A 26,914-nucleotide genomic window follows, 5' to 3' on the forward strand; every position below is an offset into this window, starting at 1 on the left:
CACAACCCATGTATCTAAATAGAACAACCCACAGACAGTCCAGGATGACTAGGGACTCGGCACCAATACTGTGTGACACAACATCCAAAAGGTTCAAGGACATAACCCATGGAGTGGCATACTACATTGTTAAGGATATGCTACCACTTGGTGCAGTCCAAAGAAGTCTGGTTTCAGAAAGCTTCTTGTCCTGGTTGACCTCGGCAATACCTCAAGTGCCACCAGTGAGGAAGTTTTCAGTATTGGGTTAGTGTTGTCACATGAACTAACTTGTTTTCAGATTTTGTTATTGTTGGTATATTGTTGTTGTTACACACACACACACACACACACACACACGTTAGGTAACTCCAGCTGAAAGAAGACATTAACGTTAACTTTGTATTTTACTTGATTACTGAGTTTAAGAGGTTTTTACAATGTTTGCTGTATTTTACCTATGCGTGGTTGATCTACCTCACAGTTCACTTTGATGGTTATTACTCACACTACACATACTGTTACATTTTATTTACTGAGTCCAGTATGTTCTTTACTGTTTTTTAATTTAGTGCCTCATATTGAAAGAGGTCAGTTTACTAAGTTTATTGTAACTACTTTCTATATTTAATGTGTACATCAAGGTGTGATCATTCCTTATTTTTTATTTTCTAAATATGTGTGTAGTTTTCATTGTTGTGTTACTATTAGTGGTGTCAGCTGAGTTGATCTCAGCGACGTTGTGTGATTAATCTTAGTAAGGAGATACAACAAATGTGTAGAGTGGTATGCACGACAAACTGTCATTTTGACTTTATTATTTTTTAAGAGAGCTATTTATGAGATTTAATCTATATTTCAGCATAAAAATAATGCAATCTACCTATTGAATTTAGTAGAAACAATGCTGTGTTTACATCCCCTAATGAAACCACTAATATGTCACTAGGATCTGTTAAACAAGTAAATTATGGGTGGAAGTTTTTTTTAAAAATGAACACGTTAAATTTTCCAAAATATTCACGTGTTAACGGTTACGGCACTAGCGAAAAATACTTGTTTGCCTTGATAGTGTTCATTCAGCAAACTCTCTTGTTCTTTATTAAAAACAGGTCATTAACATTCATCAAATAATATCTATAATGAAATTAAATATTTAGACATATTTCTCAGCTATAATTGCCCAGTCTTACTTTCAAACATTAACACAGTATTAATAAATGTATTTTAAAAAAGAGAAAAATATGGATAACAAAAAGAAAATGTAGGAAAAAAAAACAACATTTAAAGACCAGGTGTCTGATCAAAACTCTCCCCATCACACACACACAATTTAAAGCTTTCATATTTGAAAAAGGAGAAAATAGAGCTCTCGCTTCAGATCTGGCTGGTGATATTCTCAGAACAATAGACAACCCCAGCACCCAGACCTCAACATCCCTGAATGTGTTTGGCACTGACTTTATTGGGAGATCCAGAAGCTGTAACCAACCAAGGACTTGGGAGGCGTGGCTTCAATGCCTTGATCATGCCTGATCTGCAGCAGTGTGCACTGCCAGTTTTATCAGATGGTGAATTTGTAGAACCCACAACCCTGTTGCTACCTGACGCTCTCTGTGTTCTCTTTTAAGGCTTTTCTCATGAGGATTATAGCTCGCAGTCTCAGAGTGAGGAATTAATCCCATCAGAAGCAGAACCATGTCAGAGAAATACTTCAAAACAGAGGATCAAACTCAACCCTTAACCAGTGCAGTACCAGGCAACTAGCTTCAGAGACAAATGTCCAGAAATTCTATCAACAGCACTGTGTGGCCTTTGCCCACATCTAGGACAGCACAACTAAAGGAAGCTCTTTCTCTCACATGCTCTCTGTCTCAGTAAAATAAAAGGAATTTTGGGCTGTCACATCCCATTCAGTGTTAATGCTATTCTTCTAGCATCCCCACACTCACTCTCCTCCTTTTCTTCCTCCCTTATACTCCCATCTCTGAGTCCTCAAGAAGCAGGCAATTTCAAGCTCGGCATAATTTGATCAGTCTCAACGACATGGGCCGGCTTTGACTGAATGAGATTAGAATGGCAGTTTTTTTTTTTCCTTTTTCTTTTCTTGTCTTCCTCCTCCCCTTCCTCCGCTCCGGAGGAGTGGACAGTGCAGCTGCATGAGAATGAGCTGCTCTGCCAGAAAGGAGGACAAGCCAGCCCAGCTTAGCCTACATGCCAAAAAGAAGGGGTGTGTGTGAGAATACACAGACAGAGAGACAGAGAGAGAGCAAGAGAGAGAGACACAAACACAAGATGGATAAGGGCAATGACTGCACATAATGAAGCAGTGAAATGAAACACACACACACGTGTGTTCTACAGTCAGAGACCACCCTTAATTTCATTGAAGAAAGAAGGAAGGGAAAAAAACTGCTCAAAAGCTCACAGTGGTGGGTCTGAAAGGATGTGGAGCAGCCGATAAGCCCCAACAGAGACTACAAAAACAGACATAGAACAGGATTATTTGCAGATCACGCAAAAGACACTGCTGGTGTTTCTCAGGACAATGAACTGGCCACACCACACACATCAGCATCACTGAATGTGTTTGACAAAACATTGATCAAGAGAAGCAGGAAGTGCAATTAACTTCTAAGACTGAGCTTTAGAGATATGGAAACCAAGACTGAGACTCAGTGAGGGAACTGAGGAAAAGTGTGTGAACAATTAAGGCAGACTGTAGCCAATACCTCAGGGAAAAGAGATTGTCAGATTTGAGTCTAAATCCCACCCCACGAGCCACACTCAGACAAGTTTAGTGATGCTTTGATCCACGTCTCAGAATTGTACATATTAATCACGCTGCTCAGAGTAGCGGTGTTGATCAGGGATCAGTCCATGCTTGACAGTCATACAAGTCTGCAGGGAAATTATACCAGAACAGCAGTTCTACTTAATACTAGATACTTTAATGTATCTGCATCACATAAGGTGGAATGGAACATCCAAACACGAATATAAGGTGCCACGAGGTACAGAAAGATTTAATTTGAAGGCCAGAATTGGACCGCTGTGCCATTTAAAGTGGAATGGAAAGTTATAAGAAGCCTAGGTGCCAGAAAGTAAATGTATTTAATTAATTTCAATTTAGGTCGTTCATCATTTCTCAGCTTGACACGGTTTCTTGGCCCACTGAAATTGTGAGAGGAAGGTCTGATACTGACTTCTCACTAATCCACTCTGGCTCAAGTTCTTATTCTCTATGTGTTTCGTGTGTGCGAAGTTGGTGAAACAGCTGTTGTTGGGAGCTGTGTGGTTACAGGGCTGGGTGGCCCTCAGGGACTCTGCTTGTCAAATAGGGACAGACTGTGTTCAAGAGCATCAGCTGTGCTTGCTGACACTCACACACAAGCAAGGGTGAATTTTAACAAACCCACAGACCCCTAGAGTAATGCATATACACACAAGTTGCTGTCGCATAGACTTACTGAGGCATTCATGTACACACACACACACACACACACACACACACACACACACACACACACACAGACACAGACACAGACACAGACACAGACACAGACACAGACACACAGCCTCTTTGTATTTTGCATTTCTCTGGCCTGAACAACTCCAATGCAGTGTTTAGCTACATCACAGAGTCGCATTCAGTAGTATTAGGTTCTCGTGACCCATAAGCAGACCCACCACAGCCAGGGCTTGTGATCGTATACGGTAGCATAAGTCATTGAGGAGATCATCTACAGTGTTGTAGCAGGAAGGGAAATTGCAAATTTGTGGTGAAATAAAGTTTTGTGGTGAAATGAAACTGGTGGTAAACACAAATGATGTTTAGTTTGGTTTTTCCAGTTTCTCCAGGGTACCTGCCAATAACATCCTTGGAGCTCAGTATGCTGTGTAGGACAACACCAACTACCAGATTTGGGTTAGGAGGATGCACTGATATAGGGATTCTGGGCCAGTGCCGATATCATACATGTACATCGGTCAGTCACCTCCTTGTTTCTACACTCACTGTCCGTTCCCTCAGTTCCACTGTTCACAGGAGCACATTGCAGTTCTACAATTACAGACTAGAGTTCATCTGTTGCTCTGTATACATGGATTGCCCCTTGTCACTCTGTTCTTCAATGGACAGGACTGCCACAGAGTAGGTATGATATGGGTGGTAGACTATTCCCAGCTTTGACACTGAGGTAGTGTGTTAGTGTGTATTGTGCTGGTATGAGTGGATCAGACACAGCAGTGCTGCTACAAAATTACAAATTGCACCTGTATGGTCAACGGAACTCAGAGAATGGACAGTGAGTGTAGAAACAAGGAGGCGGTCATAATGTTATGGTTGATCTGTGTATCTGAAATAAAATTAAAGGTGTCTCCTGATAAAATATTTAACCACATTAACTTGGATAACTGCCCCTTACATCGACTAGATGTCTGAAAGCAGAGTGGCCAGCATCACATGGAGTGATGCAGTGAGAGGGAGAGCCGTCCTTATCACCCAGAGAGGGCAAGGCCAACTGTGCTCTCAAAACAATCAGTGAAGCTTAGAAATGTGAAATTATAACCAAACATAAGTTTTGTTTTTGTAAACTTTTAAAATTCAGACTCGTCCCTACTTCCCAAATCCAGTCTCGGGCCTATGCAGCACAGTTAACACCGGTCAGCTAATAAAGTATACAACTGAGGATGTGGGGGAAGGGCAATAAGCATTGCAGGGGGCTGGGGGTCAATAATAATTACAGGCTCCCTGGGCTTTTGTCCGGTTGTGTGCATGGAATAATGAACAAACCCTCTGGAGTAACTCAGAACTATCCTTCCGCTGACAGCCACACATTTACAGAAAAGGGTAAGGCTGACACAAGCAGAGCCACGTACAAACAAGAATGGACATAATCACTGTTACAGAAGTGGTGTCGAGGAGGGATATGAAAGATAAAATGGCTGTTCAGTAGGCAGACAATCGAAGAAGCTAGTTTGAATCCGACCTGTATCTTTTCCAATACATTGGAAAAGGGCAAAAATTATGAATGTCTTGTGAATAACTGTGGGCGGGTCTGCATGTGGTTCTAATGATTTAAAACATGTAAATGGAGGACTAAAATGATACAAACTGCCACAAACTTCCACATGGGGTTGAGCAACAACTTACAAAAGAGGAAGACACAAAAGCCAGCTTTTCTGCATAATGCAGTACTGGACTAAAGAGAACCTTACACTTTTGTCATTAAGAGTGGGTAAGTAAATGGACACCAATATAAATTCCTGAGGTTAACGCTTAGTGATTTACTGATACAAAGACTGACAAGTTACTTAAAGTAATTAAAGTTATTTGCTCAGTACTGAAAAGTAAATAAAATGCTGAGAAATTAATAAACTAAACTAAGGGTGAGTCTCAAATAGCTCCCTAATTCAGTAATAAGGCTACTGCCCTGAGAATTATTTGCTTTCTAAAGGGAACTGGAAATTTTGCTACTTGAAACTTGAATTCCTCCAATGCACCAGTAAAAACCAATCAACACTAACTGTCCACCATCCGCTGACTAGGATATAGATTCATGTAATCGGTTTCACTTAGGGTGTCCTGAAGCTACGTAATTTCTACCATGCCTTGCCACATTTGACTCCCAAAATCCAGTTAGTTTGACCATGTCCTGGTCTGCATGGAACACAAGTGTGTTGTCAGTGCTGCAATGTTCACAGTAAACACATATGGAGCCAAATGGATCACTCGGTCTACAGCTCCTCAAAGAAGTGTTTGCCAAGATATTTGGACAAATACATGACTATATCCCTCTATAAACATCATCTTAGGCAATTTTCCACTGCATGGAACTTACACGACCGGACTCATCTTGGCTCTTTTGCTTTTCCACTAACCGAATCTGGTACCTGTCCCTGGAACCAAGTACTTTTTCAGTCCCTACTAGAGTAGGTACTAAACTGTGATGTGTAAGCCCTGCAGAGCGCTGATTGGCCAGAGAAACCTGTCAATCTCCACAAAATGCAGAGCTACAGCACAAACTAGCGTTTGTTTTTATTCAACTCAAAACGGCAGCTCGTTACATTACCCCACTGTGTTTTGAAGAGATTCCAACGCTCCTTGGGTCAGTGGCCGACAAAAATATCCATCGAAAGTAGAACATGCAACAAGGAAAACTGATCTGTTAGTACGACAGCAAGGAGCAGCGTTCCATCCAAAAAAAAAAACAATACCAATACACAACGAGTAAACGACGCCTAATGTTACCACCAGCATTGTTGTGGTTTTCAAAGCATGCAGTTCCAGTTAGAGAGAGATTTTGCCACGTCACCGGCAAATCACGGGGGAGCTGTGCTAGTGGAAAATCTGGAGCGGCCATCTAAAAGCAAGACGAGCCGATTCCATGCAGTGGAAAAACACCATAACATTAAAGAAAATTCTCAGCTCAGCATAATCAATAAATCTATAAAATATGTCACTGCCGACAAAACTCATTTTTTCACCTTTATTCAACGTGAAAGCCACAAACTCATGATGTAAGCATAGTACGAGCACAGGCCAGAGTCCAGTAGGTAGTCCAGTACGGTACACCCTTAAATATTGTGATACTACATGCCAACCTCTTGTTCTGGTACAATGTAACAGTGTGTATTTTTGAGTCATCAGTGTCCCAATACTTCTGAGACCAATGGCTGAATTTGTATTCACTACGTGCTAATTCAATATACCAGAGCCAGTGAGCAAACCAGGACACACCTGCAAGTTTAAACTCCACTTTATCAATCAGACCATCTGGATAACCTTACAAAGACTGATTGTGACCTACTGGTGGCCACTGGCCTCAGTGAACATTGCAGGAGAGGGAAGAGAAGAGAAAAGAAAAGAAAAAAAAGAGCAATAATATCCTAGCACTTCCAAATTTTCAAATGTCTTGTATAGCTCTAATCTATCTCTCTTTCCTAAATGTCACCACTGACAGTAATTTTATACTGCACTTTCATTAGACCCTTTTCACACATACACTGTAAACCAGCAATTTCCAGACCTCACCTAGAGGAGCTGTATGTATAAAGGCAAACATTGGTAACATTTGTATCAAGCCTTAATCCTGACAGCCCCCTAGTTCAAAATCAGAGTGACGTCCAAGGGACCGCATGTGTGAATAGTGACCATAATGTTCCAGAAAGCCTCAGTGAACTCATGCCATTCCTCCTGAACATGCTTCACATGCCTAAACCACATTACCCACAGAGCTGTGAGAACACATCTGACATCTCTGGAAACTCCCTGGCTGTACACTATACGTGTGAAAGGACAACTCCAGTAAATGTCCAGATCTAAAGATTTTAAAGAGTTGATATGTGAAAACAACTTTAGTTTTTAGGGTATTATGGAGTGTAACCTACATTTATGCCATTTCACAGATGCTCTTACCATTTTCCGACAATTTCCAATCATGAAACAGATTCAACACAGTGTTAGGGGTCTTGCCCAAGAACTGTGATATAGTAAGAATAATGCGGTTGATTAGACCCTTTAGAACCTATCAGACAATTATTTCAAGCTCTACTTCAAGGACTCACCTCGTCCGGAGGGCATGCCAGGCAGCGTCCACATCTGCATAAAGGTTCTTCTCAGAGGGTTTTCCCGAGCTGGCACCGTAGCCTGAGTAGTCATAGGAGAAGACGTTGCAGTTGATGCGGGAACCGAGGCCGATGTAGAAGCTGCTCATCTGACCCAGGTCCACAGCATTCCCATGGGAGAACAGCAGTGTGTAGCGAGCGTTGGGCGAGCAGCGGACAAACATGCAGGCAATCCGGTTGCCCCGAGATGTCCGCGTCATGAAGCACTCGATTGCGTCCTTCTCTCGCGCAGAATACTGCCAGTCCGCCCGCTCCGATAAGTGCAGCGTCCAACGGCTGCCGCTCTCATCGCACATAAGTGTGTAGGTGGGCTCAGGGGGCAGGAAGGCCAGCTTGGACGCAATCTTGCTCGGGCATGGCGGGCAGCAGAACAGACAGCACAGCTCACTCAGGGACAGGTGATTCATCCTAAAAATCACTGAGGCAAGAAATGAAATGTTAGTACTGTTAGTACATTTTACGGACATTGTAGATCTTTACTGAAATTAAGCATATCACTTTGCTGCATCAACAGCATCTACATTTATTGGAATTCTTGGAAGACATCAGAACACAGCATGAAGATCTCATTGCCTTAGTGAGGTCAGCTTCTAACGTTGGATGATTAATACTGGCAGTCTAACTAATCCCTATGGGACTGGATGGAGCTCTATGACTTCAAACACTGTTTCACAAGCCAATATTGGGGACTTTATAATTCTCTTGCCCACACACAGCATAGGAAATGGTGACCTTAGGCTCAAGTATGACTGTTCTAGGAGCTGCATTTCATTGCCAGTATTTTTCTAAGGAGAAATACTTAGAAAAATAAAGATCTGATGAAGAAAAATATGGACACACCAAGACATATCAATTTTTAAGATTTAGGATTTACAGTAAAAAGCAATTCCAAAAATGTGTTACTATATAAATAAATCATCACAGCAACCCTGAAACGGATGAGCAGAAATGATGATGATAAAAACATATGAAGTGTCTTGACAATGGTAGTAACTGGAGCCAGTTTTTGGGGCATGGCTATTTTATTAATTAACCCAGTCACATGTGAACGTACATGTGTCTCCTTTCAGTACGTAATGACAGTGAAATAGTGTTAAAATCTGAAAAAAAAATTCCTTGGCTACTCCTCTGCCTTACAACAAAACAATCATAAATCATTAATTTTCCCACCAGGCCGCACGTTCATTACCATTTCATGTTAAGTCTGTGTGAGGAGCTTTAAGAGGCTTTAAACATCTGGTTTCTGTCACTGCCGCTGTAAACAATCCTGACTCTCTAATGGATGGTTGAATGAATTGGGGAAAATATCCAATTGGGTTTTTTCATTATGACTTTTGCTTCCTCAAGAGGAACAGAATAAATAAATAAAATTATATATATTTTTTTTTATTTTTTGGGTACAGGCTTGAAAACTTAGTTCAGGTTGTAAACCATTGCTTAATTTCTTCCAAAACAGAGATAACCTTAGTCTCAGACTGACCTTTGACGTCCGTTGAGATTCCACATTACAAACAGCTTGGTTCTTGTTATCAAAATCAGACAGGGTAAATTTCTGAATGTATTACAAAGTTAATTCTAATAATGCTGTCATTTCCACTGTACATTCAAGTCATGCCATTATCTGAATGCTTGCTGTCTAGAACGCATTTAGCAGAACCGCAGTTCGGTATTCCATTAGGTCATGAGATATTTACAAAGCCTCACCATCACCAGACACGATTACCCTAGCACTCCACATCGCATAACTGCACCACAAGGCAACACTGACGCAGAGGTCTGTTTCTTCACTCGTGCCTTATCACTTTCTGTGACCAGATTAAGGGCTGGAGCACCGAAATCAGCCTGACTCACACACAGCCAGCATTACCTGAGGCAAAAACCAGGCACATCTTTCTCTGAGCAACAGCATTCCAAAAATTTCAATTTAGACCTTGGGGATTCCACATTTCTGTTGCATCCCATTTCCTTCCTGTGTCAGCACTCAGCCCTGAACATCAAGGCAACATGCTGAAAATCTGGGCTTTATTTCACTGAGAAGTAGGTTATTTCAAAAGGTAGGATTTTTCACTGAACCCCTAGATCCTGAGGTTTAGCCCTTCCCAACAGCTGCTTTCCTCCAGGATGGTCCTCACTTTTGGCTTAAGTTCTCCTGCATGCTTAAATAATGTTACTGTGTGAAAGAGCCCCATTTCCAAGTTCCAGATAATCGAAACTAAAATGAAAACCGTAGAATAGGACAAAAGGGTCTAGTTCTCTTTCATCCACAGGAGAAGAAATAGTAGATATTTACATTTATGCCACTGGCAGTCAACTCATGCTTGAGGTGACAATGTTAAATCAACTGTTAGACAAAGTAAGAAAGACCCTTGGTGTAGCATGATGTTCTTGCTTAAGAGGAGCACTGAACCATAATCTGCTATGTGGAGAGCAGACGTTTTACTCACTACATTACACCTACTGCTGAGAGACATGGTCATGGCTTTTCAACTTTAGTTGTTGAAAATGTTTTGGGACCTGTTCGCCCAAAATGGAGTGTTAAGATTATCATAAAGTGTAGAGGTTATGCTCAAGCAACTGTTAAAGAATCACTGATGCACTAAGATGCTTTCAGGAAACCCTGCCCTGAACAGTTTCAAGATGTTCCAACTCATAAGTTAATAATTAAGTCCTTTGCAAACTTTGAGTTGAAAATATTTGGTTTAAAAGTGACACTACACAATATTTGTACCCTAAAATTACAGCTTCAAAATCATTGCGATGCTTCACTGACCTGACCTAGTGCTCCATTAACATTCCCAGCTAACTGAGAAATTCTACGTTCTGAAAGTCGCTCCCTAATATCTACCTCAGGTGAAGAACTCAAACCAAATATCAAAAGGATTTCTACGGATATCCTCCTTCTTAAAAGGAATAGATTAAGCCAAACACTAAGGAGATCCAGTGTGAGAAGAGCTAAAGGACACCGCTGCTGGACAGTCCTCGCTTTGGGCTTCACTTATCTGCCATCTTACTGAGATATCCCACTTTGTGAAACACCCTCAGGGATTTCCGGGCTAGCTGAAAATCTGCTGATAAAGATGAAGGCCTGAGATTTGCTTTAAGCTTAAGTTACTGAGAAATACCTAGGATAGGGGGTGGTACGTAGCTAGATAGCCACAAATGTTGAGCCCATCAATTAGGAGAAGAGATATAAGGAAGTTCCTTTCATTTTGGCTCAAAAGATCCAGCTGAGAAATCCTGGTGTGTATGAAACGCCTACTTTGTTGTAGAACACAAGCTTATTGAACAAATGAGTCACAGTGGCTTACTAATACATTCATTACAGTGACTAATAAAACACTTCAACGCAGAAACTAGACTCCATTCACGAGAGAAAACTGTACGACAAGGTAAGGCACGTTCTGGAACAAATGTTGCCATTTATAAGAATTCGCGCACACACCCAAACACACTTATTTTACCACAGACTTCTCTATATTATGATACCAACAAGTGAAAAATAGTACACTCTAGTTGACTGGACTTGTATACATGGGCCTTGCCCAGTTTTTGTTAGTCTACTAGGTATTAATCTTGATTCACAATCATACTGATATGTTGATATTTGCACGATTTTAGAACTGACTCATATTTCAAAACAATGACTGATGATATACGTATTTTACAGTTGTAAAATAAACTGATAATTCATGTCCCCTCAATTAAGTAATTAACTTCCGCAAAATAATAAAAGGTTCCCTCGTGTGAGTGAAATGAAATGATGCTAAATTCTTTGATCACGTTGTTAAACCGAGGCCTCCAACAAATGAAAAACCATGGCCAGGTTTTAAGATTCTCTCTTAATTCTCTATTTTCTGCATTTCTGTAAACCTAGAGAAATAAGAACTATATTACAAACTAATGCCGATGCAATTAATCCAGTCTCTATAAGTACACTTCATCAAATCTCCACATTAGATATCACAAAGCATGATTTCTCATTTTAGGCAGATCATTTAATCCCAAAGTCATATGTGTCCCATAGGAAAAGACCAGAAGGGCATTCCTGCTCAACAGGCTTGAGTCTGGGCTTCTCAGGCCATAAACTGAAAAGTTCTGGTACGTGTTCCCCCCCAAAATGTGTTTTCCTCAGTTAGGCCAGATAACTGAAGCCTCAAGTCAAGTGTGTCCAATACGAAAAAGAGTTGAGCGACTTTCCTAGTCCTCTTCTCTGCGTTTAAGTTATCCAGCTAATTCACTGCATTTCCCAGGGTCTATATAAAAGCATTGCTAGCGGGAAGTTAGATGTCAATTTGCTTAATGAATATAATATTGTATTTTTTTTCTAGCCTTATACAAAATACCTGTACGCCAGGAAATAACAGCCTTTAGAATTTTTGCGGTACCACCTTAAAAAGCCAAAGCTTTAGTGAGTAATTGCTGCACACTATTTAAGGTGGAACGGAACAGTGGGAAGGAAGACCGCTGTAGCTTTAAGTGAAATGATAACAGCAAAAAAACATAGCAGAGACCTGTGGAACGATTCTGTCCTGTTCTGTCCTCGGGGTTGATGTAAGAATCCTTGAGTTACGACGATGTGTTAACGTTAACAAAGAATTATCCTGTAAAACTCCAGTTATCCTAAATAAGCCGGCTCTGGACGATTTTTTTGGTTCCAAAACGTAAAAAAACTGTGGTTTATTGTCTTGCTTCGATATGAGCAGTAATGTCAGTCAACCCGTGTCCGTATCCGCAGCAGCCGCGCGCCGATTGATCCCCTGCGTTCTCTCGCGTGAGCTGCGGGGATCCGCGGTTCCCGTTAACGTGAACGCTCCGCCGTCTCGAGACTCTTCCAACTCCGTCCTCCAACCGCTGTGGCTCGAGAGGTCCCGTCACCATGTGGTCCACGGTCATACACGTCTTAGACTCTTAAATATCAAACAATTGGAGCAAAACCCACCACGAAGCGCCCGGTGTTAAGTGTCAGTTTGTGCTTCTCTGGATTTCTCACGTTCGGGGGGGGGGAGGAACGACCGATTGTAAATGTCAATTCTATTGGTCGCTCCTCGGCCAATCGGGTACATAGGAAAAACATAAACAGGACAGAGAGGGGCGGTTTCAGCAGCCAATCAGCGCACACTATGGTGACGTCGCGTATCCAATCGAAACAAATAAATAAAGAAACAAACACCGCGGCTGGCATTGTCTGCATTCCAAATGGATCCACACTCCCTACCTAGTGCACTACGTAGGCTGTAACATAAAGGCTTAAAGTCATTATTAAACGAAATCTAATCTCATTTTACTTACTTTAAAGAACGTAAGGCAAGGAGTATTTGGTGAGACATGGTTGTATCTACTATGATTTGATTGGATGGGCGTTAGTAGAATAAACAGTCCCAATTGTTAGTTTATCATTAATAAAGCCCGAAATGCACTGTTTAATAATATTAATAACTTTTATCTTTGTGTATGCGCACTTACAGCCCCTAGTGTTTTTTTTTTTTTTTTTATCTATTTGTCAAATTGTAGGACCTGCACACGATGCAATACCAACAAAACCATTTAAAGAAGTTTTACCAGTCAAAATAAATCCCATTTAAAAAATCATAAATTCATCCCTTAGACTGGGTCACATACTCAAAGCATTTAAACTAGCAGTTATTGAACCCCTGATCAAGAAACCAAATCTTGATCCTAGTGTACAATTCAATAACAGACCTATCTCTAACCTGCCATTCATATCTAAGATCTTAGAAAAAGTTCATGGGTTTTCGCTCCTACCTGCATAAGAATAACATGTATGACCATACCCTAGCACCGAAACGGCTTTAGTTAAGATAACAAATGACCTTCTTCTCGCCTCTGGTCAAGGTATCCATGCTGGTGCTAATTGAACCCAGTGCAGCTTTTGATACAACTGACCATAATATTCTGCTAGAAAGACTAAAGGACATAGTTGGAATCACAGGAACAGCCCTATCATGGTTTAAGTCTTACCTTACAGATCGCTGTCAGTTTGTAAAAGTATATAATGTCTTCTCTATTCACACAAAAATGTGATTTGGAGAGATTTGGAATTCCCCAAGGCTCCATTTTAGGATCTTTATTATTCATATTATACATGCTGCAACTGGGCAGAGTTATTAGCAGGCATGGCATTACCTTCCACAATTACGCTGATGATACACAGTTATACATATCAACCAAACCAGACGACAACCCAACACTAAAGAAAATGGAGGACTGTGTAAAAGAAGTGAAGCATTGGATGTCGTACAACTTCCTTCTACTAAATAGCGACAAAACTGAGGTTCTCCTTTTAAGTCAAAAAACTGCTATAAATAAGGTATCAGATTTAATATATAATTTTGACTTCCCTGTAATTCCTAGCTCATCAGCTAAAAATCTGGGCATTGTAACTGACTCAGATCTATTATTCGATCTTCATATATACATAACATTACAAAAACAGCTTTCCTACATCTTTGTAACATCTCTAAGTTAAGAAATGCCTCATCCCTCCCAGATGCGGAAACATTTGTTCAAGTTTTTATTACATCTAGATTAGATTATTTCAATTCGCTACTAGTAAACGTAGTTACACAAATTAGTTACACAAATTACTATTGTCATCACTATGTCATCAGTAGACTTAGAATTTTTCAAGTGCGAGGGAACTGCATGTTTCAGAACCAGCTGATTTTTCAGGCACTGTGTGAGCTGAGAGATGGCTTGATGACAGCAGAGCTTAGTCCTTATTGGTAGAAGCTCTACACTCACAAAAATGACATATGTTTATTTTCATTTTAAAATGTTTTAAATGTAAAATGGCATTATCTCAGTTACTGAATTTGCAAGAAGGTGTAACAGTATGTTTGAATAAGAAACCAACTGTAGCATGTTAGTGGGTGAAGCAGAACTTGCCTGTAAGCTATGATTCATAGTTTCGGTTAAGACAGGAGGTCAATTGTAACCTGAGCTGTTTTTATTTTAACACTCTTGGAATGTGCTTACTTTTTTGCAAAATCAGCTATGGTCTCCTAAATGTGCAGTCAGTTCCACCTTAAGTAATGTAAGTTAATGCACCTGTAAAACAGCAAAAAAAAAAAAATCATGTTTACAAATTTTTCAAATGTTTCAATCATGTACACCTTTAAAGACACTGAATCCCCCTCCAAAAACATATTTCATGGCATTCATTCACTCATTCGTTGTCTGTAACTCTTTATCCAGTTCAATCCACCAGACTCCTCACAGACATTGACCTGGAGCAGGGCTCCAATCCACAACCCCTGGACCAGGACCTCTAAGCTGTGTGGCAGCAACACTACCTGTAACACCAACGTGCATCCTGCAGTGTAACTTTATGGGTATCATTGTACGCAGGGGAGAGCAGGGCAAGCAGGCATGGGTTTCATGCTCTGTTGTTTATCCCAGGCATCCTTGTCTCAAGGACTAAATAAACATATAGAAATAATAAGAAATTTTCGAACAGGGTGGCACGGTGGTGCAGCAGGTAGTGTTGCAGTCACACAGCTCCAAGGACCTGGAGGTTGGGGGTTCAAGTCCTGTTTCAAGTGACTGTCTGTGAGGAGTTTAGTGTGTTCTCCCTGTGTCAGCGTGGGTTTCCTCCAGGTGCTCGGGTTTCCTCCCATGATCCAAAACCACACCTTGGTAGGTGGATTGGCATCTCAAAAACAGTGTCTGTAGATATGAATGTGTCACCCTGTGAGGAACTGTTGCCACCTCCAGTGTGTGATCCCACCTTGCGCCCAGTGATTCCGGGTAGGCTCTTTTTAAATGTCTCTCTTTTTTTTACCAGCTTCTACTGAGGAACAGAATTAAAAATAAAAAACAGACATTTTCACCACATTTTTTCTCTTGATTTTCCTCTTTCCAGTGTCACAGCTCATTATAAACTATGAAAGTGTGTTTTGTGGGACTAAATAGCTGCCATATGCTTTTAATTCTGAATTATGTATATTTGAATTTAACTGAATGTATATATTTTATATTAAGAGTGTTAATTTGAATGTATATATTTGAATGATATCCTATTTGATCTGTGATCTGTACCTTGAGATGTTTAACCCTATAATTAGCTATAACGGAAACCCAGAGCTGATAACTCTACAATACGATTGCTGCTCAGATCGTTTCCTATTAAACTAAAGTGAGAAATTATGCTTTGGTCTCTGAAATCTAACATCATTGAACATATATTACTAAAATTCTGAGGCAGGTTCATATCCACGTATTTCACAGACGTACTCATAAAAGAACAGACAAAATATTCAGATGCTAAAGATTTTTTTCTGACTAGATACAGCAATACTTTCTTCCAAATGTAAGCAGATGGGTTTGTTTGTTTGTTTTTATTAGTGGATCTGAGTGCTGGGGGGTATTACACAATGCAGGATTTCTCAGTTTGGCCAGATAACTTCTACAGTCCAAAATCAAGCCTTTCCAATAGGAACAGAGCTCAGGGAGATTCCCACTGGACAGTCATCAACTGGCACCAGTCCTTCACAGGGCAACACAGACACACACCTACGGACACTTTTGAGTCGCCAATCCACCTACCAACGTGTGTTTTTGGACTGTGGGAGGAAACCGGAGCACCCGGAGGAAACCCATGCGGACATGGGGAGAACACACCACACTCCTCACAGACAGTCACCCGGAGGAAACCCACGCAGACACAGGGAGAACACACCACACTCCTCACAGACAGTCACCCGGAGTGGGAATCGAACCCACAACCTCCAGGCCCCTGGAGCCGTGAGACTTCGACACTACCTGCTGCGCACTAGAGAGTAGAGAGCCATATGAGACAATGCCTAATTTATATAATGTATTGCTATTATATGTATTTATTCAGAAACGTATTATTAATTATAGGAAAACTGGGAGAATTAAACATACATTAATATAATATTATATTAATGTATGTATATTATATAATAATATATTATATTATATTATATTATATTATATTATATTATAATGTATATTATATAATATTAATATATAATATACTAAATTATATAGGCTAACTGTCCAAATAATTACTGTTTACAATAAAACAGTTTATGTTGTTTGTACAATCATTAATTATTTAATTTATTTTATGTAATGGTTACACAATGTTTTAAAACGATCTAATTATTTTAAATCTGTTTTTTAAATGTAAAAATATACGCACAAATGCTGCGACCAAACCGTTTCTTTGTTTACATCCGGTTTGTCTCAGTGACCTCGCCAGCAATGGCGTCTTCAATGTGATTCCACGCGGCTTCCGATATGTTTCAGTATTAATGAATTTACCTCTTACTTATGCAACTGAAAGGCTTAAGACAAAACTCTAGCTTGAAATGAGTTCTCAGAAAGGCGGCGGGTCCCGGTCGAGGGCTCAGAAATATCAGAACACCGTGGCGTTCAAAAACGACAAACACGGAGCAAATCCACAAGTGAAGGTAGCTATCGCTGTGTCTATAGACTTTCTAAAACTTTTTTATTTAAATAGTATTATTCAGTTATTCATATGTTAGCAGAGTCTTTAGGATGTGTTTGGTTGAAATGCTTCACCACAGAGTAGCTATGATCCTGTCTTTACAGCGGTGCTGAATGGAACCAGACGTTCCAATATCTACATAGAGCACATTTTATTTTTCTTTCTTTTATATGTGCCGTAAAAAGCTACCGCTCCATCAGTAACCCAACATCAGCACCTGACCCTGTACATAATTCTTGTGGGTGAATGCTATCAAATCCTCACAGCAATGTTCTCACAACTAGTGTAAAGCCTTCTCTAAAAAGTAGAAGCTGTAACTGCAGTAAAGTGTGTACAGAGCCTAGTATGAATTATGTGTTCTATGTATTAACTATTGTAAGCGTCTTTGAGTTCTTGAAAAGCGCTATATAAATATAATGTAATATTATTATTATTATTATTATTATTAATACCATATATTGAAAAGTACTTTGGGGATGAAGAAATGTCCACAAACTTTTGGCCCCAAAAGGTCTCCATCCTAATTCATGAATATTAGATATTTTTAAAGTTGGAGCTAAACCCTGCAGAGGACTAGGCCTATAATTGCAGGACTAACACAGTATTAAACACTGGCTGCTCCTGGTGGTGATAGGAACGATTCTGACTAGACGCATTCTTCAGAGCAGGGCATTTCCCACCAAACACTTTGGAAATATTTTATACGTTAACCGTTTAATCATTATTACACATGTACATTTCTGACATTTAACAGACATAGTTTTACTCGTTACAGAGGTACAGCTGGAGTGTCAGGAGTACTGTTTGCAGAAACTGAACATTGAATCAACAGAGCTATCTCCAAATGTTCACAGCATGCATCCACAGAGGTTTAATTAAGTAATCTACATATGTAAATGCGCATTTTAAAGTCTTGATTTATATAATTTTGTGTTAATGGATATTTATAATCATGTTGGTATTTGTAGTAAGCACTTTTGTAGTCATCGGGAAATATTTATTCATTTTATGCATGTTCACTTCAGGGTCACGGTGGGTCCGGAGCCCAGGGATAACTGGGCACATGGTGGGAACTCACCCATTCAGGGTAGCCGTACCCTTGAGGTTAGAGACGTGAGCTTGAGGCCAGGGGGCTGCCGGTTCAATTCTTGGGATTTGCAAGGAAAAGTGAATTCATGGCTGAATTGCCCTTAGGCACCTAACCCCCAAAGTGCTCCCTGGGTACAGAGTTGGTTGGCAGCCCCCTGCTCCGGTTGCGTGTGTTTTCACTGCCCCTAGTATTTGTGAAGAATTGCTCACTGGTGTGAGTTTACTACCACGAATGGGTAAAATGCTGAGAAGAATTTCTCTGGGGGATCAATAAAGGTGTTGTTTCTTCTTCTCCATTCACTCACACCTAGGTACACTTGCGTAGCCAGTACCAGTGTATTTTTTATTTTTTTGACCGTGGGAGGAAACTGGAGCATCCGTAGGAAACCCATGAGGACACAGGGAGAACAAACCTAACTTCTCACAGTCTCCTAGAGCAGGGCTTAAACCCACAACCTCAGGATCGTGGAGCTGTGTGACACAACCTGCTGCGCCACTGTACCGCTAGGGAAATAGTATTAATTAATTTTATAAAGACAGACAACTCTTTCACTGTTTTAGATGTGAAAACATTCCTCATTTTACTTAAAAAGCTTTTTTTTTAATTGTAATTGCACAGTGTGTGATAACAGTGTACCTTTGTGTTTAACCCATCTGTGGCCATAAAACATGTACACACACACGTGCACTAGCAGCAGTGAGCATACACACGGAGTGGAGAGCAGCCACCGCCAGCAACTGGGAAGCAGTGGGGGGTTTAGGTGCCTTGCTCAAGGAAAAATCAGGCATGGATGCTAAGGGAGGAGACAGTGCCACTCCTTTATTCCCACTGCCTCCATCCTTCTTGACTGTTGAGTGGATTGAACTGGTGCCTATCCTATCCCAACTCCCTTTTCTAATTAAATCAATTAAACATTGCTGTATCTAGTCATTCAATCATTGTCTGTTACCACTTATCCAGTTCAGGGTGCCAGTGGGTCCAGAGCCTACCTGGAATCACTGGGCGCAAGGCAGGAACACATGCCATTCGTTCATGAGGCGACACACACACGTATAGTACTTTGTTTGGATTTTATGTATAAAATATAATATCATATAAAACCCAAATAGTGGTTTGGAGTCATTACACAGTTCATAATTAAATTCACAGTGTGCATTTCTCATGGAGACAGATGACAGCGTCTTCTCCATATAAACAGACTCCCTATAACTGCAGAAACAGAGCAATACTTCACTATGTGCTTAGCCGCCCCCTTTCCCAGTCCTACAATCCGTAGGCCACGCCCACACAGCCTGTGCACGTGCCCTAAACTTCCAAACACCAAGGCAACTACTTTACATGAACAGCCACTCACATTAAGGATCTCCATCAGTGGCTAATACTTTAGGACTTTAGAGGTGTAACACAACTCCATATATCCATCGTAAGAGCATCCAACTTCCACAATCACCACACTCCTCCTCCCTTCATTAATCAGGACAATGTCAGGAGAATTCAGACAGTTACTAAAAACGACCTGTGACCTCTCCTGGTTCAAGGACAAAAAACACTCAACCTTAACCATTTCATTCAAATGAATTACAGTTTGTGAATGACACACAAATGCAAACTCCTTACTTATTAAATGTACAATTCGGTCATGTCTAAGAATATAAAGTCCTTTATAGGATTCAGCCTCTTGATTATCGTGCAATAAACAATAGGGTTTATGCTGTAACGGATACCAAAGAGACAGATTATACTTTGTTGGTAACACTTGGAGGTGAGCCTTAACTACGAAGCTCAGGAACTGTTTGTCAAGTTCAGAGCTTCCCAACACAACACGAGACACTGAATGATCCACAAAAGGTAAACATGCTCCATCCAGCGCTGTCGCAACCGAGACTGAAAAAGAATCAAGATTTCAGTTCTACAGTGATCCATATTCAATTTCTTAAATATTCCATTGTCTTCCATCACTGCCTCCACACAGACATTTGAATCTTGTATCAGTTCGTCACTAACCTTTACTAACTGACCTCTACTATCCCTCCAACTCAGCTGTATATGAGCTCTGTTACAGAGATCATTTAAATCAGGCCACAGACTGATCATACTCCAAATCCACTCACATTCACATCCAGCTTCCTAAATCCCAGAAATTCAGCCTCATCCTAAATCCCAGAAAATGATCTTCTCCTTCTGCTGCAGTTGGGATCTTGCGTTTAGTAAAATCTAAAATAAATGAAGGTCGAGCCAGCTGTTGAACTGCTAAATCATCATTCAACATCCGCAGCAAATGACAAATCCTAGTTGCTACATAGATCCACTCAATATTTGGGAACCCCTAGTCCACCTTCCCTTCTGTTATGAAACAAGACACCTCTTATAGAGTGAGAATTTAATTCTATCCACTTTCTCACCACATTAACTGTTTTATTATTCACCTCGTCCATAGTAAATTTTGGTATGTGAATGTTAGCAAACAATTGCTGCACATTAGCCAGTACAACTTCATAAACAGCTTGCATTTTCATAACTACATGTAAAGGTGAGGAACATAAGTCCAACCGGGAGGTAAAACTTTTTACAATGTCCTTTATTTGCTTCTCCCGTTCTCCAGCGACATTAAACTAGTGCCCTAAATAACTACAAGTTCCATGCCTTCCATACACTTTAATCCTCTGTCCATCAATAGTAAATGCAGGTGCCTTACCACTGTTAGCTCTATACCATCTATTCCCCCCACTGCATCTTTCATAGAACACAGCGTACTTTGAACTCTTCGTCTCCAAGTGAGACCACTGCAAAAACTTGTCTATTCATAGGAGCATGTTGTTAATGATGCTCCTCCCTCGATGCCATCAGCACATCATCTGCAAAACCTTGGACTGGGATTGGAGATCTTACATCCAAAGGCGCACACGGACAAAGCCACTTGATCCAATGATTTATGGCAATGATAAAATTAACTGCGCTCCAAGGACACCCAGTCTTTATCCCTATGTTAAGTTTAATTGGCGCAGTGATTTGATTTCCACAGAACACTTGCAGAAATGAGCAGTTATATACATCTCTAATTATGTCCACGTATACTCTTGGTACATTAACTTCTTCCTACCTTATTACCACTATTTTATGGGGTAGTGTGCCGAAAGCATCTCTAAAATCCAGAAACACATTATAAAATTTGGCAGATTGGTGCTTTAAATCGTCAATTCCAGTTTTCAAACTGAAGACATGCTCATTCATGCCCTGTCGATTTTATATAGGCTTTTTGATTTGGGGATAATAATCCTGTTTCCGTCAACCATGGTAATATGCGATTGAGGATACATTTCATAAAAATCTTATAAATAGTAGGAAGCAGAGAGACATCCCTCCATGTAGTCGGGTCATCGGGCACATTGTCCTTTTTCAGAATCCTATGGATAAGAGCACCCTTCCAAGGGTTCGGTACTTTCTTATTGATGAGACAAACATTAAATATTTGTCTCACACACACACACATTTTTGAGTCACCAGTCCACCTAGCAACGTGGGAGGAAACCCACTCGGTCACAGGGAGAAGACACCAAACTCCTCAGACAAATGGTCACCCGGAGCGGGACTTGAACCCACAACCTTCAGGTCCCTGGAGGTGTGACTGCGACACAAAATTTCTATCACAATACATTTCTTAGTTTCTGTCGATGCAATACAATTCCAATATTAATATTAACAATAAAACTTGGCTTTTTCAATATTAATATATTTGCCAGACCACCTACCGGGCCAGTCTAGAAGCAACATTTTCTCTTACTGATTGATTCACTCCTAATGTTGAAATGCACATGTGTGAGTACGAATGTTATTTCACCTTCTGCTGTTAGTTCAGCCATATTTCACAGAGAGAACGTAAGGTCGCTTTACTACACTACAACGTCTGTTGTTGTTTCATCCATATTTCTTCATCATCATCATCTTTGCCGCTTAATTCATTTCAGGGTCTGGTCAGCCGTGTTTCACATAGCACTTTTCCACCAACGAGGAACCTGAACGGTTCCAGTTTGTGAACTAAACTTGGAACCATTCAGCGTATTTCCACTGAAATAAACTGGTTCGCGAACAAGAAAAATTAGTTCCAAGTAGCAACCAAAGAAGAGTAGGTTCTTCGCGCAAACCATGGCTTTGTCTGCGGATGTGTTGAAGTTCAGTAAATCAAGAAAGAGCTCAGAGCCTCACACAGCGTTATCCCCCAGTGGAGCTGAACGGGGTCATTTACAATGTTTCATATAAATAAATAATAGGAAATAAAACAGGAACACACTCCACTTGCGTGTCTTTCTTGGGGCAATGTCTGGCTACGTGCTAAGTTTCTCCACTGTTCACAAGCTCAGCAGGACGGCTCGGAAGTCGGCAACATTTACACAGGCATTATATCTCACAGAGAAAGGAGGACTCCTGAATGTTTCTTACTTCTCGTGTGTGTGTTATTGCTTGATATATTGTAAAGGGAAGTGGTGGGGAGACATTTTGTGGCGTTAGTGTGTTTATAAAACTCCATATAGCTGCACACACCACATTAAACTTTACCTGCTTTACTCTAACAAGTTACTTTGAATAAATTGGTAATTGTAATTCTTAAAACAAAATGTTCTAGATCTTTTTTTTTTTAAGAACAAGAACAAGAAAAACACTGATGCTTTGTGCTTCTTTATTAATTTATTTATTTATTAAGTCCTGCCCTCCATATTTTCTGTACACATCAGATGTAAACAACGACATTGATATGAAGCACTAAAGCTTCTCCAGACCTTCCAATGACAAGAGTATGCATTTTGGGTGTTCCTGTTTTTGAAATGCCAGAAACGCTAATATGGCTAATGGTGGTCCGGCTAAACTAGGCTTGCCAAGTTTTCTTTTTTCTTGTTAAACTAACTTTAAAATCGAGTGCAATTAACTGAGGCAGATGCTGTAAATAATATATTTTGAAATATTGAAAATGTGTTTGAAAATCAGTATTGTTTTTAGTATTTTTATCAATATATTACAATATGTATCTGTATTGAATTATTGTCTAGCCCTACTCTCAAATTAACTTCAGGACACTTTCAAAATGAAAGTGTTTGGAGTCTTTCCCAAAGTCACTTTTTAGTGAGAGGTTTGCTTTCCCAGTTGGGGAGATAGGAACCTTGTATGCTTTGCTGAAGTCAAATGAGGTTGTGTTACCCACTACACTACAGCAACTGCACCCCTATTTAAAATTATCACTGGAGTTCGCTTTTAAGTCCTTTAGAATCTAATGCCCATCTTGTCTTTTGTACAGAAAGCGAACGCGAAGGTCCACGAAGGTCTGTGTCAGCGCTGCAAAGACATCCTTGAGTGGAAAGTCAAATACAACAAATACAAGTCCCTCACACAGCCAAGCAAATGGTGAGCATTTCTTAAGATTTCAAAATGTTGATCTCTTGGAACTGTCAGTATGGTTCATCCCTCAAAACTGTACTTATGTTTCATATAGAGTATTTTTCAAATATTTTAGGCACTTACGAGATAAAAAAAGATATTAAAGCTAAACCTTACCAGTCAAAAGTTTGGACACATTGTTGGAATAGGGCTATTCACTGAACAGAACTGTGTACCAGTCCGACCTCTGCACAACCCAAGTTATGTTCTCAAACACATGAAGAAGGCGAGCAGTTCTACAAACTAACTCTTGACGAGGCCACAGCAGTTCACTGAAAACCATTCCAGGTGACGACCTCATGAAGTTGACTGAGAAAACACAGTGTGTGTGTGTAAAGCTGTCGTCAAAGCAAGAGGTGGCTACTTGGAAGAATCTAAAGTATAAAACACTGTTTAACACTTTTTTTATTTACTACATAATTCCATAGGTGTTCCTTCGTAGGTTTAATGTCTTCTATATTAATTTACAATTTTTGACTGGTACTGTACGTTCACAATATGTGGGAAATGGCCCAAAACAAAGGAAACCCTCTCTGAGTGTCCACACATTTGACTGGTACTGTCCATGATAAATGATTTTAAATAATAATAATCTTACTGTAAATCCTAAATGCACCTATTACTCTGTCTCCCTCTAGTGTCAAATGTCTACAGAAGACAGTGAAAGATGCCTATCACATCTTGTGCAAAGCCTGTGCAATCAAACTGGAACTCTGTGCCAAATGTGGCAAGAAGGAAGAGATTGTGATTCCGTAAGTATCAGACCGCTGTGGCCATACAGTATAGTTTGACATGCAACATAACAAGTCACAGGCCATTACTTTTGCATGGCATGTAGTGTGCTACAACAATAGCAGGCCCATTAGAAACAAACACAAGAGTCGTACACTGTTACACCTGTTCATCAAACATCTATGAAATCAATGTTAGTCCCTCATTCCTGAAATACCTTCCTCTACTCTTCTGGGAAGACTACATTTGAATATATACTGATCAACCATAACATTATGACCCCCTTGTTTCTGCACCCACTTTCCATCCTTCAGCTCCACTGACCATACAGAAGCACTTTGTAAGGCACAGTTACAGCCTGTGGTCCATCCGTTACCTTGCGTACTCAGCAAATGTTTTGCCACCTTTAACTCTGTTCTTTAAAGGTCAGGATCATCACAGAGCAGGTATGGTTTGGCTGCAGTAACATTGACCTAGAGGTGATATGTTAGTGTGTTTGCGGGTATAAGTGGATCCGACACAACAGTGCTGCTGGAGTTTTTAAACCTCTTAGTGTCATTCTGGACTGAGAATAGTCCACCAGCCAAAAATATCCACTTAGTCTAACAGAGTCAGAGGGATTTTTTTTTGCTGGATTTGGAGTTTACCTGCATTACTTGGCTATATTATTGTGACTCTGTGTACTGATAGCTTTAGTCGAGACCCTACTACTAACTACTAATCTTTTTTTTTTCTCTATAAGTTACTCATATTAAGTGACTCATTGTGAAATGTATCAGAACAGTTGTCTTGTTCTTTAAAATCAGCTGTTAATGTCACACTACTAGTTCTGTAGTCCTGACAGTGCTGTCACTGCTTTTTTGACACTACAGAGGAATTACTTTAACCAACATGAGGGTCCTAGCCTAATTTATACATGAATATCACTGCGTTTATTTGTTAACTATATGGCATTCCATATGTGGTAGGAAATATTTAGCATAATAAAGTGATAGTATAGCTCAAAATATTTTATAGGAAAATATATTAATATTTTATATGAAATTTGTGACTATTTTAGCACCAGTGATGCACGTTTTACAGGGTTTTAATTATTAGTCTCAAATGAGGCTCTTAAACCATTAAAACAATTATGGTTAACATTTTAGTTGTTAATCATGATTAATCATTTTTCTTATTTGCTAAAACATGACTTTAAAGAAGGAAAAAAATCAGTGTGTGCTTTTTATATATACAGTATTGCTATGGATTTAGGAGTGCACAAAATATGCTTCATCACTGTTGGTTTAATTTGTAACATTATTCATTAACATTATAATACAGCATTAATATGAAAAGAAGGTGAACACAGTTTTCAGATTTATCGCTGACATCTAGTGAGAACAACAGCAGATGAATGTTCCACATCCTTTTTAGAATGGTTGCTTTTGTTAGTTTGTTGCTAATTGATTTATCTATACCTCATAAATCATCCTGCAGTGCTAACATTACTGATATTGCCAGTATCACTGATGTTACTTAGGAACTTGGGAATGACACTTCAGATTTGCTGTACTGTGGTTTTAAGGGTCAGTCCAGAGAAAGTGTTGTTATTACTGGGTTGACTTACTGTATTGATTATTTTAGTGGTTGTTAGGGTGTTAATAACTGATTGATATAATATTCCAGGTGGTTGCTATTTTGTTTTTAGTGGTTTCTAAGGTGATGTCATCTGACACAATTGCTTATAACCACATATGGAGTTCCATTTCTTAAAAAAGGAGGATATTTCTCATTTCAGTTAGCCTGTCCATGTTTTTGATTGTCAGCGACCTCCAGGCACCCACCTTGTAGATCCCTGCCTTAAGCTGTAATGTTTGGGTGTTACAGGTTTAACAGGAAGGAGGATGAAGGGGAGATGAAGGACGAGACAGATCAGCATAGGAAAGGCAGCAGGCGGAAAAACAGAAACCCTCATCGGACCGATGAGGATGATGAAGATTTCGATGATGATAACTTTGAGAATGATGATGATTTTGGTGAACTGGACAGTGACTGCAATGAATGTGATGCAGATGCTATGAGAAAATAAAGAAATAACCATTGCTTGTTATTACTGGTTTTAATATTTACTGAATGCGATCCAATTATGTTTGAATCAGACATAGCAAATAGCTATATCAATAAGAGCAGAGGTTAGTTACATGACCCAACACTGACGTCACTGCAGGGATCCCTCAGCTTGCGGTAGTCGGTGGCAGCGCTGTTCTATACCGCGCCGCCTGGTGTCGCTATTTAACACTACTACGCTGAGGAGATTCTATTACATTCATTAAATGAGTCGATTTTTTTCTGAAGTGAAGGGTATTTGTAAGTAGTTAGACACCCTTTTCTGCATTAACTGAGTCTTGTCGTCTAGGAGGGTGTTACACTAAACGTTGGAGCATTGCATCAAGATTTTGATTTCATTCAGCTGCATCAGCAAGGTAAATTTACAGATGTGCAATGTGGATAAACAATAAACATGTGCTTAGTTCATTCATTATCTGTAACCGCTTATCCAATTTAGGGTCGCGGTGGGT

The 26,914-nt window shown here is 40.0% G+C and overlaps 2 protein-coding genes across 2 annotated transcripts in view; one reads left to right on the forward strand and one right to left on the reverse strand.

Annotated features, from left to right (window-relative positions):
* The window catches only part of LOC136677277 (alpha/beta hydrolase domain-containing protein 17B), a 28,556-nt gene extending 15,971 nt beyond the window's left edge, over positions 1-12,585 (reverse strand). Inside the window, exons 1-2 of the mRNA XM_066654769.1 lie at positions 12,120-12,585; positions 7,549-8,026 (exon numbers count right to left, since the gene is read on the reverse strand). Coding sequence (XP_066510866.1) covers positions 7,549-8,015 — 467 coding nt within the window. The 5' untranslated portion in view covers positions 8,016-8,026; positions 12,120-12,585. The remainder of the gene's footprint in view (positions 1-7,548; positions 8,027-12,119) is intronic.
* A 4,257-nt stretch (positions 12,586-16,842) lies between these two features.
* Positions 16,843-26,428, forward strand: LOC136677483 (uncharacterized protein C9orf85 homolog). Its single transcript, XM_066655042.1, has 4 exons — positions 16,843-17,066; positions 23,482-23,588; positions 24,260-24,373; positions 26,223-26,428. The coding sequence occupies exons 1-4, from the start codon at positions 16,965-16,967 to the stop codon at positions 26,422-26,424; spliced, it is 525 nt and encodes a 174-aa protein (XP_066511139.1). The 5' UTR covers positions 16,843-16,964; the 3' UTR covers positions 26,425-26,428.
* Positions 26,429-26,914: the final 486 nt, after the last annotated feature.

Source organism: Hoplias malabaricus, chromosome X2 (assembly GCF_029633855.1).
Source record: "Hoplias malabaricus isolate fHopMal1 chromosome X2, fHopMal1.hap1, whole genome shotgun sequence".
In the NCBI taxonomy this organism is placed as follows: Eukaryota; Metazoa; Chordata; class Actinopteri; order Characiformes; family Erythrinidae; genus Hoplias; species Hoplias malabaricus.